This window comes from Stegodyphus dumicola, chromosome 8 (assembly GCF_044657685.1).
Source record: "Stegodyphus dumicola isolate Sdum_Otavi_A_Nest chromosome 8, ASM4465768v1".
Taxonomy (NCBI): Eukaryota; Metazoa; Arthropoda; class Arachnida; order Araneae; family Eresidae; genus Stegodyphus; species Stegodyphus dumicola.
This window is the reverse complement of record NC_140775.1, coordinates 109,930,171-109,951,209: the sequence shown is the minus strand read 5'-3', so window position 1 is coordinate 109,951,209 and position 21,039 is coordinate 109,930,171. Positions and strand designations below refer to the sequence as shown.

At 33.2% G+C, this 21,039-nt stretch overlaps 1 protein-coding gene across 6 annotated transcripts in view; it reads right to left on the bottom strand.

The window, feature by feature from the left end:
- The window catches only part of LOC118183304 (dynein axonemal heavy chain 2-like), a 405,957-nt gene that overhangs the window by 218,643 nt on the left and 166,275 nt on the right, over positions 1-21,039 (bottom strand). For all 6 annotated transcript variants that reach the window (XM_085822262.1, XM_085822261.1, XM_085822260.1 and 3 more), the window contains exons 20-21: positions 11,497-11,627; positions 447-582 (exon numbers count right to left, since the gene is read on the bottom strand). In XM_085822262.1, the coding sequence (XP_085678388.1) occupies positions 447-582; positions 11,497-11,627 (267 nt within the window). The remainder of the gene's footprint in view (positions 1-446; positions 583-11,496; positions 11,628-21,039) is intronic.

Genomic DNA, 21,039 nt, shown 5'->3' with positions numbered 1-21,039 from the left:
TGTTTGAAACAGTTGTTCGTGTGAAACAAATGCTGTGTGATATGGGCCTAAGAGAGTGATATGAGATCTTGATAGTTTCTCAATTAATTTGTGACAGAAAGTTTTTTTTTTTTTTTTAAATTTAACTTTCAGTTTGTCTCCCACAAATATAGCTGTTTGTGTATTTCTTTCTTTTTGTTTCTTTGTTTTATTGCTTTCTATCTTGTAAGAGTTAGCGTTAAAATTTCATTTTGTATTAAACTGCAGTCTAAAATAAATTTCTTTTTTCCGGATTAGTTAAGGAAACTTAAAAATGCGCTCAAAATTTCAAATTGTTAGCAAGTAAGAAAGTATTGACTTGACCTGGTTTTAGTCAGAAATCTAAAATTAAAATTAAATTCTTAAAAAATAAAATGAATACAACATAAATTGCGATGTTAAAAGAAAGTTTTAATACTTAATATTACCTCCTCTTCAGGATCTCCAAGAATAACATCTTTCAAATGAACCATAGATATAGCTTCCAGAGCATCATTAGGCCAGTCATCAAACCAATCAATTGTTGTACCCTTCAGTAAGGCTGGGTATTTTAAAATACACTCCCTTTAAAAAATATTATCAAATATAGTCACATATTAGAAGAGAATGATGATAAAAGAAATAACAGCAAACAAATTAGAGAGGAACAAGATTTCTGTCATTATAATAAAAAATATAAACTGCAATAATTTTTAGAGCAGGTAAGAGATGGAACCTTTTACTCATGAAGACTACACTAATTATACATTATTATAAAGCTATACGTTGAAAATTTAATGATGGGATAAAATTTAATGTACTCGTGATGAGTGCACAACAGAGAACTATGCAGCTCACTTGAGTTGGCAGTCGGTCACTGGATGCTAGATGACTCAAAATACGCAACCAAGTCTGATCAGTAATGTTTCCAATTTTTTATGTATTTGAAAGGCTATATGAATGAAGAAAACCCTTCGAATCTATGAATTCTACAGTTCAGTAGGAGACTGCACAGGCTGTGATGGCTCCATAACAGTACAGGGTTTCTTTAGCTGTCTTTATTGTGATCACCAGTCTAGAGATGTTTCTGATAGGTGAACTTTGTATATGCACTTTATTTGACTAGCTGCATTCATTCAAGCCTTGATTTATTCTGACTGATTTGGTCTTTTTGAAGAAATGAATATGATATTAGAATTAAAGATGCCACAAATTACAGTTAAAGATGTTACATACATTACATGCAAGTCTAGTTTAGAGAAATATTCATCTAAGTTTAGGCTAATCAAATTGCTCTCAAATAAAAAACAGGATGGTACGCATGAGAATTAACCAAGAACAAACAAAGAAAGAAAAAAGAAAAAGTGTTATGACATATACATGCTCAGCTTATCATTGTTCCTCAGTAACAGAACGCACATAAATTTTAAGCACACCTTACAAGTAGACTATATTTCACCATGAGCATATGAACATATTATGACTTGTTCTGATGAAGGTTTCATATAAAGCAAATTTTGGTCTTATCATAAAGTTTTGATGATACTATTGAATGCATAACTAACATAGCTTTCATTGCCTTAAGCAAGATTTCTTCTCTGATTAGATACGATTCGTAATAAAATATTCTTTCAGTGGGTACAGTACTCCCTGGAAAATAAAGGTATCTACAATATTGCAAAAATCTTTAAAGAATTTCATTCATTTCAGAAGTAAATCTATACTTATCTATGTAAAGTAAGAAGAATAATCTATCTAAAGTAAGAAGTTAACTTTATTTAATGAATTAATCTGCCTTACAATTATAGATTTTTGGAGGTCCACTATTTGAATATTCAAATTTCTTCTACTTTGACGAATGCAATGATTTAATTAATCAGGCTGCCTCATACTTCTTTCCAATCAGATATCTTCCTTAATAAAAATCCATTTAAATTTTCAATGTTTTTTAAACTGTGCTTCCATTTGTTGGTAAATTCTAAGCTGATTTTATAGAAATTCTCATCTGTTTTAAAAATAAGCCTTAGTAATTTATGTTGAGTTTTCTAACATTTCTAGATGCTTTCTGAATTAATTGTAACAAATATTTCCTCCTAAATTGTTATAAGAATTACTTCTTTATCCAAAATATTAACTGTTTTAATTACGAAAATATATGTATCAAATTTAAATGCTTAATATGTCTTGTAACATGTAATTTTAGTGGGAATGAAAGCTACAAGAATCAAACATGCTTTGACTTCTGATATACAACTGCAGATTATAAACAGTCATTTATCACTGACTAATGAACGAATAAACTTATACCTTTTATTAAAAACAAGAAGAAATTTATATGTTTACCAAAGCATTGGGATGGTCAGAGAGAGATAAATGGCCATACCAATGTTTCTTATTCAACATAGTGCCTCACTAATAGAGTCTATAACATCATCCCAACACTGTGCTTGGATGTCTTTCGTGCACGACTTTTTAAGGTAAAATGGCTCGTATAAACGTTACACATGAGGAAAACCAAGAAAACGCTCATGCAGTCAGCCCTTTTGCGGGATTCGAACCGGATATAGTGTTCAGCGACTTTACCGCTTGGCCGCTGCTGAACCTTGTATGATGGGAAGAAAGTGGAATAAATGCGGGGGGGGGGGAATATTCTTAGGAAGTAAAAAACTCTTATTTTTAAATGCATCCAAATACTTTACACTAAAAAAAAATATGTATTCACCATCGGAATTATTTTCAAAGAAATTTTTATACTCTTAAGCATAAGAAAAATAATTAAATTGTTTACAACATTCTTTGCAATAAGTTCGCTTTTTAATTCTTATGCTAATATTCTGTTATGTTTCATAAAGGTGCAAATGAATTAATACTACTTCTATAAGCAGCACACAAAAAAAGTCTTAAAATTAAAAATTTAGGTCTAAAAACATTAGCCCATTTTTCTTTTCATGTTTTCCATTTTTGATATCGGAAAGGTCTCTACAAGTACTATGTTTAATAATTTATCTCTGTTTGCTGCTGATAAGAGCAAGATTGTTCATTATGCGAATGTAAACACACTCCGACAAAAGGCATTTAAGTTGAACCTCAATATGTGTAAAATTGTTGAAAATAGAATTCACTATTCATGCTAACTACATAAACACAGAATTCATTTTGAAAGACAGCAAAATATGTATTCAAAAGGAGCGATTTCTCTAAAAATTACAAAAAACTTCAGATTCATGACCCAGGTTTATTATAAAATGAGAGCGCTGAAGAAAAATGTGTAATAACTTCAGTAATAATATAATAATAACAATAAAATAAATCATGTCTTCAATCAAAATACGTTATAAGTTTAGTGCAGTTGTAATTAAAATTTTATTTGCATATACATGTAAGAAAACTTTACCAATATAATTACCACGTTGAATTTTGTGACAAGCAAAGTCTTGTTTGATTACATCCACAAATAAGTACGGATTAAGTATTTGAGGATTATTAGAATTCTGAATAAGCATGCCGAATGTTAGAAATTAATTTTTCTATCAGCTCCTAGGTAATTGCAAAATGATAATTTGTGGCAATGGCTACCCACGTATCTCAACTTGTTTTAATTAAAATATCATTTGTTATGGAATTGTGTACCAATTCTATTTCCTAAAATAAAACCTAACCTTAAAAGCTACTATTTTAATCTATGAGGATGGAGAGCTGAAGACTCCTATCCAAGAAAAGGTCAAATTCTGAGAAATCATTTCAAATTGCAGCAGTCTTTTTAGTATTTTCATGCCTGTTTATTCCTGTTACTACTTTTTCAAAACTATATATATTATTGTTTGCTCTTAAACAAAATGGTTTACTTGTTTGGTATGCATAAAAATCCCATGAATATCCTTATTAGTAGAGAGGAAGCATAATTTTGGCTTCTGCTGATCATTGTCGTGTTTGACATAGATAAAATTTTCATTTCCCTTTTCAGACTGTTTAAGAAAATCTATCGCACACACACTATCGCATTTCTCGTTACACTTTCTTCAAAACCATTTGCACTATTATATGTTCTCACGAGAAGGTTTACGTCTTTGGATTTCCCGGAAAAGTGCTGATGAACATGGAATTTTTTTTTCTCAAATCATTCAGAATTTTGTTTTAAAATATATTTTTAATTTCTTTGCCATGTCTCCCAATAATATGACTAACATATATGAAAAAGAAAATGGAATAATTGAAGATCCATTTAGGAAAAAGCTGTAAACTTGAAACTTGTAAAGATTAATTATTCGATGAACCTGGTGAATTTCATGTATGTAATTGTAGGGCTCACAGTACCAAACAGTGAACAAGCCAGAAACTCTAAAAGTAATAAAAGCACCAAAAACAACTATTTTTGTTAGAAAAATGAGTATCACAGAATGGAAAGAAATTAAATTTAGGCAGAATATTTCTGTTAACATAGATTTACACCGGTTAGAACCTGAAAGGCAAGAGGCAGCTCTAATTACATCAAAGAATAATGGGGAAGTTTTATTCAATATTTCTATAATATTAATAATCATAGAATATACAAATTTGCTTTTTGAAAAATTTAACTTAATTTCTGTACATTATAATAAACAATATTACACTGTCATGACTATACGTCCGGGAGGCCAACAAATAGTTTGCCAGTCTGAAGAAGAAAACAAGAAATCACTATTTGAAAATGGAAAATACTTATTTAGCAAAGGATGGTTAAATTTTTGCTCTAAAACAATGATAAGAAGACTACAACATTATGTTTTATATACAATAAATGCATCTGCGCTGTCTAAATCAACAACTGTCAAAGGCATGCAGAAAAAAACTATGAATAAAAAGATATGAAAAGTTATTTTCTTTTTACATATCATTGAAAAATGTTATTTAAACTTTGAGTAAATTTTAAATTTCCCTTTTAAATATTCCACATATTTTTCCAACAGACTATTAGTATAGAAAACTAAAATTTACTATAATTTATGAAAAATTATTTTGCATTCATGCATAGTATAGGAAATATTGTTTAGAAATACATATAACAGTTTTAGAAAGTAAATAAATTAGATTTATTAAGTTAAATAACTAAGCAAACTGTTAAAAATATATTTAACAATTAAGAGACATACATTACGTATTTAAAACATGTTATTTTATTATAAAATATTAAAAAAATGCAGCAATTATATTAAGAGTTAGGTTCCACTGCAAACTTTCCTGTATTTCTGCTTTGTAGACCAAGTTTCACATCCTCAGGGGTTAAAGAGAATTTCAGTAATTCAGAAAACTGTAAAAATGAGGCCAAAATGGGTTTTAAGAATTGGTATTTACAAAGCAATCGAGAAATTTTATGAATGTACCAAATTTATTCGTTTGTTTGATGAATTATGGCAAGAGCCTGTCCAAGATCAAAATCAGCCTTCAGAGAGGACTTTCAAAAGGAAAAAAGGAATCTATGGCATATTCATGTTACACATGGGTAAATGCCTATGCAGTCACCTCCTTTACTGAGAATCAAATCCACGTCGAATTATCAGTGTTTAGTGATTTTACCTATTTAGCCACAGGTGTCTAAAATATATAGAGAAACAGAAGGAACGTTTGAGAAAGCTAAACAGTAATAGGTTCTAGGTATAGTAATAAGTTCTATGCATATATCCCTCGATTTTTTCCTACAACTTTGCAGATGCACTGGGTGTTCATATTATAAATTTGTGTGTTCGTATTATACAAATGTACGGAATAAATGATAAAAATATTTTTTTTTGCAAACAATTCATCAATGTGTATTTAATCAAATAAAATTTACAGAAAATGCGACTCCTGTTTTGTAAACCGATTTCACCTTCAGATCTGTCAGAAATTTAATACACTCTTAGACAAAAAAAAAAAAAAAAAAAAAAAAAAAAAAAAAAAGACGACGCACCAAGGAGTTATCCGAATGGGACGAAAATCGGTAGAAGTGATGTACATGTACAGAAAAACAAATGATTACAGTTTGAGAAAAAGTGGATGATTTATTGAAGTGACAGAGCTTCACAAAGTGAAAACGTCAGTAAGCATTTGTCTACCTCTGACCCTTATGCAAGCAGTTATTTGGATTGGCATCGATTGATAGAGGTTACGGATGTCCTCTTGAGGGATATCGTGCCAAATTCTGTCCAACTGGTGCGTTAGATCGTCAACATCCCGAGCTGGTTGGAGGGCCCTGCCCATAATACTCCAAACTTGCCCAATAGGAGAGAGATCCGGCGAACTTGCTGGCTAAGGTAATGTTCGGCAAGCACTAAGGCAAGCAGTAGAATTATGTGCAGTGTGGGGGCGGGCATTATCTTGCTGAAATGTAAGCCCAGGGTGGCGTGACATAAAGGGCAACACAACGGGCCTTTGAACTTCGTCGACGTACCGCTGTGCTGTAAGTTTGCGACGGATGACAACCAAAGGGGTCCTACTACGAAATGAAATGGCACCCCAAACCTGGTTGTCGGCCTGTCTTGCGGACAGTTAGGTTGGTATCACACCGCTGTCCGGGGCGTCTCCAGACTCGCCTACGCTGGTCATCGGGGCTCAGTGCAATGCGGGACTCACCACTGAAGACTATTCTACTCAAGTCAGTGACATTCCACTGCGAATGAGCCCGACACCACTGCAAACGGGTTTAACGTTGTACAGAGGTCAATGGTAGTCGGCGCAAGGGGTGCTGTGACCTCAACCCCCTTTCTGTGAGCCGTCTATGAATGGTCTATGCGGTCACTGAAGCACTAGTTGCACGTGCAATCCATGATAATAATGCATCTGGGGATGTGAGTGCCGCTCTGACGATTGCTCGGTCTTCACGTTCTGTCATTTCTTTAAGCCTACCGCTTCCTTCTTGACGCTGTGTGCGGCCATGTTTCACCCATTCCTGCCAACATCGTCTAATAGTGGCATTGCTCTTGCTCAAACGTCGAGCTATTCGCCGATAAGACCAACCGGCTTCTTTGAGCACAACTACACGACCTATCCCAAATTCTGACATCTGCGCATATCGTTCGCGCACCTGTATGGGAGGCATACAGGTGCAACTGGCAGGTTATATCCTGCCAGTTGCTCGGATCAGGTGCGCTGTAGCGACAACCGTTCATTCATTGGCAGCCAACATGTAAAATTTTGCCTTTTCCGTGAAAACCTGTATGCGTATCAATTTATGTCCAATTTGCTTTATATCTTCTCGGTGCGTCGTGGTGCGTCGTTTTTTTTTTTTTTTTTTTTTTTTTTTTTTTTTTTTTTTTCTCTCTCTCTCTCTCTAAGGGTGTATAATAGTCTTCTGAAAATTGCCTAGTAGGAGATATTCGGAAGCTTGAAATGTTGATTTTTCAAGATCTCTATTAAGGCCCATCTACAAGAGAAAACAATGTTGCTCAGTGTCACAATAAAATTTTCCTCGCACTAACAATGTTTGATTTACACAGGGCAAATTAGTTCTTAAGCTGCACTGAGCTACTAAGTTAATCAGAGAAGTAAATGAAGATGACATGTATTTATAATCAACAAGAGACCTCCATTGGCCTCAATACAAACACAGAGACAGGAAAAAGTAAAAGGAGCACCAGAACTTTGCATATGCTTCCACAGGTATTGCTCTCGCACAAATCACAACAAATCATCACAACAAATACAATAATTTTCAAGGCTTTCAATGCTTTTATTTGTCAGGACTTATTATTTAAATATCTGATGTGCACACCGTATAACTCCCTTGTTCGGCCTATTAAATTATAGATATTTGCTGCCCTTCATTTGTATTTTTACTTCGGAATACATTAGGGATATACTTCTCTTTAAATCATTTCACATCTCGCTTTGCGGCAAGGCACAAATACATGAATACTCAAAAACATCTTCATTAAAAATTGTAAAATGTAGAACAACCTAAAACATCAAATACAGTTCAAAACAGTTTAAAATTTTTTTTACAACTAAAATTAAAGTTTTTACGCAAAAACAAGTAATTATGCCAAAGGGCAGGGAGACAACATTTTCGGTGCACAAAATTGAAAGTTAACTTTTGCTCCCATTGGGGAAAAAGAACTTGGTGCACCAACTGACTTTCACTATTCTACTGAGTTTCAAATGTAAACGAATGGCGACCTCGTTAGGCGTAGCGCCACGTAAACATTTAAGCCGTTGATAATTCTAAAATTATGGCATGCAGATTAACTAAAGGCATAAAAACCTTAACCGGAACATATGAATAATACATTTAGACACTTTTAAAGCAAGATATGTACAATTTATCAATATATAAGAATAAAAACAAAGAACTCACCGAGTTGGGTAAGAGAGTGGGGTATATATACATATATTATTATTATTATTATTATTATTATTATTATTATTATTAGAGCACAGCCCCGATCCTCCTAGCCGGCACAAGCCGGCCTTATGATAACAAAATGGGAATGTATGTCCGAATCAGAATATATGTCCATATCAGTGTTGCCAGAAAATTTTCAACTAAGGTAGCAAAAGCAAACTAAAAAAGTCGCAAAAAAGCGCAAATGACCGTCAGAGGTCACGTGATTTTTGTGACGTTTAATTACGCATGCTCACATGACCTCTGACGTCATCACAAATTTACCGTCTAGTGGTTCTGTAAGCTACAGACTGCATTCGATTGTTAATGTTTTTAATTTATCTTAGCTTTAACGGAAATTTTAAAACTATATTGCTCACCTTCAATTGTTTAAATATCCATTTCTTAAATTTAATTTAGGTTTCTATATTTAAATTAATTTGCGGATATCTATTCTTAAGAGATTCTTCCCGTTCAGAGCACACCAGCGGCCGAGCGGTAAAGTCGCTGAACACTGGTAGTTCGGTCCGAGGTTCGAATTCCGCGAACGGGCTGGCTGCATGTGTGTTTTCGTGGTTTTCCCCAATACGAGCCAATTTCCCTTAGAAAGTCCTCCACGAAGGCATCCCTCCCCTTAGGCAGATAGCCCTAGTGTGCTTTGCCATAATTAAATGCACCACACCACGCTTAGACTGTTAGCGCTTTTGTACTATTTTTTTTTTTTTTGAGTTGGCAGTTAAGTTTTTTAATATTATTATTATTATTATTTTGCTTAATTGTGAACCTTTTAATTGAACTTTTTAATTAATGCTTTTCAGTAAGTTTTTCATTCTGTGTGGTGGATCTGTTTCAGATTTTGAATACTTTTAAGAAAGCCTTGTTCTTTCACTGTTAAATTTATTTGCGTTGCTATGTAGAAAATTTGCTTTGATTTTTAAGTCATTCCACTGCTTAGTTCTTAGCAATATTATAATCAGGAGTATGAATTTCATTTCTTTCTCTGTTTGGGTGCCCAATATATGGCGCGCAAGCTGCAAGTTCTTTAGTTCCATTCATTATCACCATAGAAATGGGGGGGGGTGACTTAAAAACAAATCTCACGGGGGACGAAGGAGGGTGGTGAGAGCTCCCGAAGGAATTTTTTTTCTTTCTTTCCACTTTTTGCACTTTCCTTACCCTTTTCTCGTTAGACCGGCGTCAGGCTGGGCAGCCTTGTAAAGGAAAGCTCACATGTAAATCAAATTAACAGACGCCAATTTCTGTTTAAGACTAAATAAACTGTTTTTTACTTCCTTGTACGAAGTAAAAAGGAAGTATTGTAATCGCGAAGTTTCTATTTTTTGACTTTCATACACAACTCTGACCACAGTCGACAGAGGAAACTTATTTTTCAACTTACCCTCGTACAAGGTGTCTGAAATGAACCTATGACGCTACTAGACTAGAACCATCATCTACTTACAGTTTTGTTGCAAAACGTCTGCTGCAGAATGTCACCAAATCACGTGTACAGCTTTGGGTACTAATGTTGTATCATTTGACACTGTTAAGGTTTGGTACTGAAACTTCAGAAACAAAGACGTAGTTTTAGAATCACGTCTGAATGCATGAGTGGTATTTAACCGCGAAGTTCTATTGTCTGGGCGAGAGATTTATCAGATATTCTGTTTGCACGCGTCCGAGTTTTAGGCTTCTCTCTCGTAAGCTATTATTACGTTCGGCCGTACTTAGGTCCTTGATAGCTTCGCAGTCAATTAGCGTTAAAGAGCCAACTCGGTTAGAATCTTGATAGCTTCGGCTATATCTCTTTAGTTTAGATTAGTTTTAGTTTAGTTTAGTTTAGTTAGTTCAAGCTCAAGTGTCGGCTTTTATTGTACACTCCAAGACGGAGTTCTGTTAAATCTTATCTGAATAAGAAAGGGTTATTTACCGTTCCATCTTGTTGTTTCTTGTCACACGAACTCGAGCGATTATTCGCTTATCAGTTCTTGAGGTTCTTCACGTTCAACTGTAACTGAGCATTTACAAAGTGGGGAACTCTACAATGCTAACAAATGAAGTTAAAAAATACATCGCTCCATAGCTTACAATAACAAATCACTTATACCAAGGTGGAAAAATATTCTATTTATAAAGAAATCAACCAGAAATTATAATCCGAAATAAGTATCGCATCATAAATTGTCTGTTAAAATAATAAAACTCAAAGCAATTCGCGGCATGTATTATTCGCTGATTCAATAATTTTATTCAGTACGCTCGCTGATTTGGTAACCATCATTTCGTTTTGGTGCAATTTCATTGGCTCTCGCCAAATAAACCTCCTCCATTCCGTCATGGTCAATAATCACCATTACTGGAGCAGGCGCAGACGCCAAAGATATGTATCTGGCGAATTGGGACGGATTGGTGCAGGCGTGTTGTCGAGAAAGATTTGTTCGAATATATGTCTTTTTGTGTAGACGGGCTTTTATGAACCCAGCTCCGAAGATTTTTAAAAAAGCAATTTTTCACTCGAGAAAAACTATGCCCTTCTTACCTTACAGCATATAAAGACTCTCATTAAATACGAGACTACGAGTTTTGGCTTAGGCATAAATTAAGTACTGCTGCGACTTGACTGCATACTTTTACAAGGTAAGAGAAAACCATAATGAAAAATATTCTTAAAATAATCCAATAATTTTATTTTATTTTTAAATTTAAAATTAGCAGCTTAAAATTGATATAACTCATTATTTAATTGTACAAAATGTTTAGCATTTTATTTTAATTTAAAATTAATTAATGTGTTAAAAACATTATTTTGGATTTCATTTAATTCTTACTTCCAAAACGCTTTTGTTACGATTTTTTTTAATTGATACATGCTCCATATTTCAAAATTTCATTATTTTTTTAAACAAATAATAATTCAATAATCAAATCCAAATAACATCTTAATGCACACATAGTAATAAAGACAAATTTTTTAAACGATTATATTATATAGATATTACAAAGAAAGAAGTGAATTTGTTATAAAACCATCATCAAATTAACATTTAATTTTTGTAGTTTTAATAAGGATTTATAGTTAATTTTGTAGTTTTAATAATTTTGTAGTTAACTCATTACCCTGAGAAAGAAACAGTAATATAAGAGAAAAATTATTTGCCACTTACTTGTATAAAGGTGACTTGTAATTGAGACAAAAAACAATATGTAGATTTTGTTTTATATTATCCAGAAGAAAGTCATGGCATTCATTTCTGCTGAGTTGCTTATCTGAGTTTGCTTTTATTTCAGAATATAACTGAAAATAATATAAACATCATTTTTTAACAACTGTATTATCAAACAAATAATTATGAAATATTTATACAAATAGCTCTATATGTACGTATAAGGTATGTAAAGGTTAGGTTTTTATTTTTTAAATTTAGAATATTCTTAGGGTAGGAAGAACTTTTCCCGAAGATTAATAAAAGAATATTCAGTACTATAACATTAATTTCACAGAAAACTCGGAGTTCCATAGATGCTATTAATAGCTTAGCGTCTTTTTTCATAATTAAATGATCCAATTCAAATAAGTTTTTATTTAATAAGAGAAGTGTTAAATACTGCCTTTACAAAAGTATGTTAAACAAAAGAGAATAATATGAGACATATTTTTTGAAATGTTGTCCCTAAACATATTACTTACAGTTGGCTTCGTAATTCTATAGTCAAAATTTCCTAATTTTCTTCGACAACATAACTTTTTACCTAGTACTGTTTGTCAACACCGTTACATCTTATTGCTGTTTTGTTTTAGGATGTGTTACTGTGGCACGTATCGCCAACTACCCTTTTTTTATGAAATTTATTCTTACTTTTATTAACTCCCTATAAAAGAGGCACTCTGCTCAAACACATAAGCAACGGCTGGAACTGTAATACCGATCCAAATGTCAGGTATAGCACTCAGTGGAACAGACTCAGAAAATAATGTACATTAATACTCCGGTTTACGATGCCCTGTTTTACGCCGATTCCCTATAAAGCTCTTTGAAATACCAATTTATGAAAGTTCAAAATATCATATTTGTTGTATCAGAAAGCAGTTGATTATTACTTTACAATGATAATAATTAAAAAACTATCGTTATAAGAAAATTAAACTGCAAATCACTAGGCTTTTGATACGATATAAGGTATAAGCGAATGAAAGGACATTGCGAAAGAGAATTAATGATTTAAGCTGGCTATGATGCAGTAAAGCTGTGCGGTAATTTCCATCAGATGGTCTCTCGCTCTATGCTCGTCATATTGTGTCTATTGCTTGACTTGCGTTTTAGCTAACACATGCTTCTTCTCTCTTTCTTTTTCACATATTAAGTTACTTTGGCGATTTGTGGATTAATTTTTGTCTTCATAGTTTTGCAAAAAATAAAAAATATTGTTTTACTTGTTACGTTAATTGAGATCGTCTTCAAATAAGAAAAAATATGTTTCAGTTGAAGTAAAACGGGAAATGATATGTTGAATCGAAGGCTGACATTGCAAGATCATTAAAGTTAGCACTCTCAACCATACGAAAAATTTTGAAAAATTCAGAAAAAATAAAATCATAAATATATTAGCAAAGAAAGTGACGAAATACAGAAACTCAGTTACTGAAGAGACAGTAGAATGGTTTAGCGTATGGATCGATTGCATAATACAACATAAGATTTCCTCAAGCCGAGCCATAATTATGGAAAAAGTATTTTTAATTTTATAAAAGAACAGGGTAACACAATCGATTCTTTTGTAGATAATTGAGGATCATTCAAAAACCAAAGTAACATTTTCAGTTTGAAAATTACTGTCAAAGAAGCTGGTACTGAAAAAGCCTTCGGAAGGATTTCCACAAATTTTAAAGAAACTATTACTGATAAAAACTTTTCACCACAAACTGTGTTCAGTGCGGATGAAACTGGAAAAGGAAGCCATCCTCTAGATACATTTTAAGAGAAGAAAAAGATGCTCCTATATTTCAAGTATCAAAGCTCAAGTATCAAAAGATAGACTAACTTTGCTTTTAGGAGGTAATGCAAAAGGTGACTTTAAGCTCAAGCCTTTTCTTTCTGAAACAACCGGGTCATTGAAAGGAATGGACAATTGAACACTTCCAGTGATTTGAAAATCGTAAAGGCAACTGTTCATAGGCAAAGCACTATTACTATGAAAACAGCATTAAATACAAAGTCCTTCTTTTGATAGATCCTAGCCACCCCCAAAAATTCAGCCTTTCAGTACTCGTATTCCAGTGAAAGTTGGAAAGTTGTCGGTCGCCAAATACAACATGGCCTATAAAATACATAGACCAGAGTGTGATATTCAACGTTAAAGCTACTGCCTGCGACAAACATTCAATACTTTATTGACAAAATTGATTCTAATGAAGTAGACGGAGTGCAGTTTTGGAAAATTTACAACATTGTAGATGCTTTATAAAATACAAAGTATGCTTGGAACGAAGTGACTCCAGACTATATGAATATGGTCCGGAAGGCGTTTGGCCAGAAGTTTGTGAATATCTTGCCAAAACTATGGAGAGAAATGAAATCATTGCTACAGTTACTGTTTTGGCTCATGAAGCAGGAATGAAAAAACTGATGAAGAGGATAAGTATTTGCTGGAATCTCTTGGAAAAAGCCTATCAAACGAAGAACTGAAAGCTTGGCAGATAATATAAAGAGATCGGAATCAATTTATGCATTGAAAATGCTTTAGAAAATATTGCTAAAATATCAAAAGATTTATCAACAGGTTTCTGAAAGAGCACAATTGCAAATCTTACGAAAATAATAGATAAGCTTCTTGAGCATACTCCAAATTTGGACAATCAAAGGCAAGAAGACGAGCTTTAGACCCCATTGATTGTGTTAAGATCTCCCATAGAGGGCGTTGTAGCACCCCTCAACTGTGTAAGAAAAGTTTCCGATTTGAGTGAGAGTTGGCGTGGGTTTTGAGAATGTAGTGTGAAAAGCTGTGTAACGCGTATTTGCTATGTAACTGTACTATATAATATAATGTAATTAAATGTATTTATTTAAAATGTGGATCAATTTTGAAGGAGCATACTTCACATTTTTATTGGAGCCACCAGCGAGGAGAGTCGGTCTTGGAAGCTGTGGATTCTAATGGTTTAGTTGCAAGCTTTGTTTGGGAATTTGTGGAATTTTGCAGGAAGTGAAGGTAGGCTTTTTTTGATGTTTTGTTTGAAATTTGAATTGTTGTAAAATGTCGGAATTACCCAAGTTGAGAAAGGAGCGTAGCGCAGTTAGGTCTACGTTAACTAAGTTAATTAACAAAGTTGAAGCTTTTATTAAGGAAGATTCTACCGAGATAGATGTTACGAATAAGGTAGATACTTTAAAGGAATTTCGAGCCCAAATAATAGATAAGGAAACTAATTTAAAACGGTTAAACGATGAAGTGAAAAATCTTTGTAATTGTGATGATATAGAAGAGGAAATTACTGTGTCAGAGGAATATTCAGAAAAAAATTATCCTCTGGAAACAAAGGATAACTAATGTAATTGATAGATTAATGAAAGATGAAATGAATATTAGTAACGTATCCTTTTCTATTCCCGCAACTGCTCAAGGTACACTAGAAAACCAAACCTTTAGAGAAACCAAAACAGTTAAAATTCCTAAATTGATAATCAGTAAATATTATGGTGATCCTGCTTCTTGGTTAGAATTTTATAACCAGTTTGAAAGCGCTATTCATAATAACAGTAATCTTACAAAGATACATAAATTTAATTATTTAAGGTCATATTTAATTATTTAAAGTATAAGTGGTTTTGCGTTAACAGAAGAAAATTATGATGCTGCTTTGGATATATTTAAAAGGTAGATTTGGTAATAAGAATACCCTTATACAGACACATCTGAATGAGTTACTTAAAATTCCTATTATTAGAAGTATAAATGATTTAGCTGGATTGAGAAGGTTGTTTGACAAAGCTGATACTCAAATTAGAAGTTTAGAGTCGTTAGGAGTTGAAACAAAATCTTTCAGCACTTCATTGATTCCCATTTTGTTAGAAAGAATTCCAAAAGAACTCGTTTTAGAATTCAATAGAGCGTATCCAGATAGTGATTGGAATTTTAAGGATTTATTTACCTTTTTAGACAAAGAGATACGGTCTAGGGAAAGGACATATTTATTTAGTAGAAAAACTGAAAATTATCATAATTTTGGTAATGAATATAAAAGTAATTCTAGTAAATTTGAAAATAAAAAGCTTAATACTAATAGGAATATATCAACTGCTAGTTATACTACAAATGTTAAAAGAAATTGCATATTTTGTAATAGCAAAGAACATGAATTTTGCGAATTTGAAAGTGTCGCGGAAAGGAAAAATAGATTACGAAGAGATAATCGATGTTTTCGCTGTTTTTCAAAATTCCATTTAGCGCGATTCTGTAAAAATTAACTCGACCCATGCAAGAACTGTAACAGCTTAGCGCACCGCTCCTTGCTATGCGAAAAAGGTAATAAATCAGATGAAGTCGAAGGAGGAAAGGAGAATTCAAACGCGGTGACTCAGTGCAGCTCCTCTCAGCGGGGTCAAATGGCAGTGCTTTATTTCAAACTTGTACTGTATTGGCGTGTTCGAAAGGAAACTTTAAACTATGTCAGTGTTAATGGATAACGGGAGTGAAAGATCTTGGATAACAAAATCTTCGGCAGATGCCCTTAGCCTTAAAACCATTCGAAGGGAAAAATTGTCAGATTATGCTTTTGGGTCTACGAAAGCCATAAATAAAACTTACAGTGTAGTAAAATTAACATTGAGAAATAGGAACGATCCTAAGAAATATATTGAGATAGAAGCATTAGTTACTGAAATGATTACTGCCGCACCCATTGCATTTCCCAATATAAATATTCAAAATATCTTTGAGCAAAAGTGTTTAAATTTAGCTGAGGCATGCATGGATTCAGATGAAGGTATTCTCATTTTTATAGGAGCAGATTATTTTTGGGACGTCATTAAAGAGTCAAAAGTAGAAAAAATAACCAAAACGCTAAACTGCATACAAACTATTTTTGGCCTTACACTCCAGGGCATACAAAATAATTCTGAGGATGAAATTTGAGGAAACATAGTGTTCTTGCCGAAGATAGCTCGAACTTATTTAATGATACTTAACTTCAGTAAGTGGACTGTAATATTAACAATAACAATTTTATTTTAACAAAAACAACATTATTGAATACTAGCACACGCATGTGCTTATAGTTACCTATGTAACTTAGCTAAAGAGCGAGCAACCATATGCTCTTACATCAAGTCAGAAATCATTCATACTAATACAGCAAAAACGAAATAACTTTAGGGTTACACTAAAGCCAAACTCTGCTTGGCGTAAAACAATGCTGCCAAGCAATACTCTTTCAGACACCGAACATCCCGCCCGGCGTTGAAATATTAATTTCAATACAATAAGTAAAATTCAAAAAAGTAATAAATGTTCATACAATACAAAATGAAACAATGTAAATTAATGCACAAATTATAATACAAGTAATTACAATGTGAAAAGAACAAATATGATGGATTACAATTCAAACCTTCAAATAAACATAAAAATTCGTACATTATTTCTCAATTGGCAGTACAGCAATTTTAGTAACTGCTCGTTTATAAATACCATTTTTGGTTTTGACAGAGACAACTCGCACAAGGTTGTCCTTCCCATAAAACACATCTACAATTCTCCCTAACAACCATTTACAGGTAGGAAGATTTTCTTCCTTGATCACTACCATATCCCCTATTTTAATATTTTGTTTAGCAATCATCCATTTATTTCTTTGAATCAAAGTGCTCAAGTAATTATTAGTCCAGTTCTTCCATATATTTTGTACCATTTTTGTAGTTTTTTGCCATAAACTAAGTCTGTTATTATCTACTTCTGTTAAATTGGGTTCAATTATTGAATTGATCGGTCGACCTATAAGGAAATGACCAGGGGTCAAAACATTTAAATCATCAATATTAGAAGTTAACGGTGTAAGAGGGCGAGAATTTAAGATTCCCTCTACTTGAACTGTTACTGTCAAAAATTCTTCGTAGGTTAATACTGAATTTCCTACTGTTCGTTTAAAATGAAATTTAAAGGATTTTACTCCTGCTTCAGATAGACCATTAAAATTTGGTGCTCTTGGGGGTATAAACTTCCATTGTATACCTTCCTCGGCTAGAAAATTAGCTAAAGTTCCATTCTGCTTTAGAAAAATACTCATTAATTTTTTTATTTCTGTATTTGCACTAACAAAGTTTTTTGCATTGTCACTAAATATTTTTTTTTTGGTTTACCTCGTCGGGCAAAGAACCTCTTCAGACAAGCAATGAATGCTTCTGTGGTTAAGTCATTGACAATCTCTAGATGAATTGCTTTTGTCACCATACAAACAAAAATACAAACATATATCTTATGATAGTTACCCTTGCGTTGCCCTTTGTACTTTATCAAAAATGGTCCGCAGTAATCAATAGCACAACAATTAAATGTAAAGTTAATATTAATTCTCTCTTTAGGTAATTCTCCCATTAGTTGTTGAGAAATTATTGGTTTTGCCTTAAAGCAATTTATGCAGCTTTGGACTATCTTTCTAGCTATATTCCTGCCATTAATGGGCCAATAAATTTGTCTAATAGAATTTAATAGTGATTGTGGACCATTATGAAAATCCTTTTCATGAAAATAAATAAATATAAGTTCAGTTAACTTATTCTTGGCAGGCAAAATAATGGGATGTCTTTGACTATAACTTAAATTAGAATTCTTTATCCTACCACCTACCCTTAACAGACCTTTTTCATCTAAGAAGGGATCAAAATATTTTAACTTACTGCTTGATGTTATCTGTAGACCTTTCTGCAACAAAGAAATTTCTTCTGCAAAATACCTACCTTAAATATATTTAAGGAGTGTATTCCTTGACAGTTCCATTTCATCTATACTAATACTACCTGTTCGTTTCTCACTTGTGTTCCTACAGTTGTAGATAAATCTGAAAAGTAAACTAAGAATTCGTATTAGTTTCAAGAAATCATTAGTTATTTTTAGGAAGTCATCAAAGAATGAATCAGTTTTTAAAGTCAACAAGGAAGTCGTAACTGGTTTCAGTTCTGAAGAATAAAGCTCATCACTAAGTCCCTTTTTATCTTGAAAATTGTCCTTGTTTAAAAAATCAGGACCTTTCCACCACAGCTTGTTAGATCCAAGAGTTGTAGCATCTGATCCTCTGGAAATGATGTCGGCTGGGTTCATTTCTGAAGACACATGTCCCCACTGATAGTTAGAAGTAAGTTGTTGAATTTGTGAGACTCTATTACTCACAAAGGTTTTCAAAAGATGCGGTGATGTATTGATCCAGGCTAAAGCAATGCTTGAATCTGACCAGAGCTTAACGTCATCAATTTTGAGTTTCAAAGCTTCTAAAACCTTTTGCATAAGTTTGGACAGGAGTAGACATGCTGATAGTTCTAATCTAGGAATAGTCATAGTCTTGATTGGTGCTACACGAGATTTGCTACAAAGAAGTTTACTACAATATTCACCAGGGCTTGTAATGCTTTGAAGATATATCACTGCCCCAAATGCCTTCTCGGAGGCATCCGCAAATCCCTGTAAAATGAGCATTGAAAAGGTCTCTTTTAAAATGCAACGAGGTACTTGTATATTTTCTATACTCTGAAGAGTTTTAATAAGCACATTCCATTCATTGTCAAGATGTGGTGGTAACTGTTCCGCCCAGTCTAGCTTAAGCAACCAAAGTGCTTGCATGAATATCTTTGCCTTGCTAATAATAGGACAGAGTAGGCCTAAAGGATCATATAATCTCGCTATATGAGATAAAACATCTCTCTTCGTAACATCAGGATTTTCATTAACAGTAACTTTATATTGCAATGTATCCTTCTTATTATTCCACAACATACCTAACGTCTTCACAGTTGTATTACTATTACGATCAAATGAAAAATTCTGTAAATCAGAGTTCTGAGAATCAAAACTAGTACACCACTTGTGTAGCTTCATTCCTCCTCTTTGGAGCAATTCTGTCAAATCTTTCTGGAGCTGAATGCATTCCTTCAAATTCGAAGATCCAGTAAGACAGTCGTCTACATAGAAATCTTCCAAGACCACTTTCGATGCTACAGGAAAATCCTTTTCTTCATCCTTCGCTAACTGTTGAAGAGTCCTTTGTGCCAAATATGGAGCGCATGCTGTGCCATAAGTTACCGTTTTGAGTCTGTATAGTTCTATAGGCTTATCTTCATCTTCCTTCCAAAGTATTTTCTGATATTTGGTCTGCGATGGCAATATTTCAATTTGTCGAAACATCTTCTCAATATCGGCAGTAAATGCATAAATATGCTTTCTAAACCGTATCATGATGGAAAAAAGTTCCTCTTGAATCATTCCACCTCTACATAATATGTCGTTCAATGAACAACCGTTAGTAGTTTTGGCACTCGCGTCGAACACAACGCGTAACTTTGTTGTTTTACTATCAGGTTTCAGCACGCCATGATGAGGAAGAAAATATCCTCCTTCAGTTTCAGAATAGTCTTCCATCCTCTCCATATGATTTAATGATTCATATTCCCTTAAAAATGAAACATAAAGTTCTTTCATTACAGAATCACTTGACAAACGTTTCCACAATTGATTCAGTCTTTTTTCAGCGATTTCCTTTGAATCCCCTAATTGTATGTTTTCACCAATATCTGGCTTGAACGGCATTTTAACCACATATCTTCCATCCGCATGCCGGTAAAATGAGTTTTTAAAAAGTTCGTTGCAATAATTTAATTCAGAATTAACTGTAGATTTAGTTTCATTTACTTCTTCAACTTCCCAGAATGACTTTACTAAGTTATTTAACGAATTAATCTCTGTTGACAAAAAACAATAATTAAAGTCATAATTTTTTACATTTGGAATTCTAATGCTTCCAGAAACTAAAAAGCCGAAGCAGCTGTTTTGAAGAAGTAACTCATTATCTTCTAAACGTATTTTATCTGTTTTTAAAAATTCAAAAAATAATTCCGCACCTAATAATAAATCTACCTTTTTTGCCTTGAAAAATTCATCATCAGCTAACTTTATTCCTTTCGGAATATTTAATTTCGAAATATCAATAGATTTCGATGGTGTCATGTCAGTTATTTTGGGAACAACTAATAACTCTATTTCCCATTCATTTTCCTTTTCTAAGTTCGATAAACGCGTCTTTATTTGCGATTTAACATTCAAAGTAGTGTTGCCTATTCCACTAACTGGAATAAATGCTCGTTCTTTTTTTATTCCTAATGAGTTCATAACACCTACAGTACAAAAATTAGAAGTCGAAGCTGAATCAAGCACGGCTCTAAAAGGAATTCGTTCATCGTAAACATCGCGAAGATAAACAATTGCTGTATTTATTAACACAAATTTAGATTTATTTGCAGCTGCCGTCAAAGTTGTGTGGGGGGGAGAGGGGCAGTCCTCTTTCCCATTCACTGCCGAAAGGTTCAAGGTTAATTCATTTTCTTTCGATGATTCATTTTGTTTTTCGTCAATTTTATGTAACAGCGAATGATGTGTGTCTTTCTTACAGACATAACAATTGAGTTTAGCCTTACACTGCGATAATACGTGTGATGGAGAAAGGCATT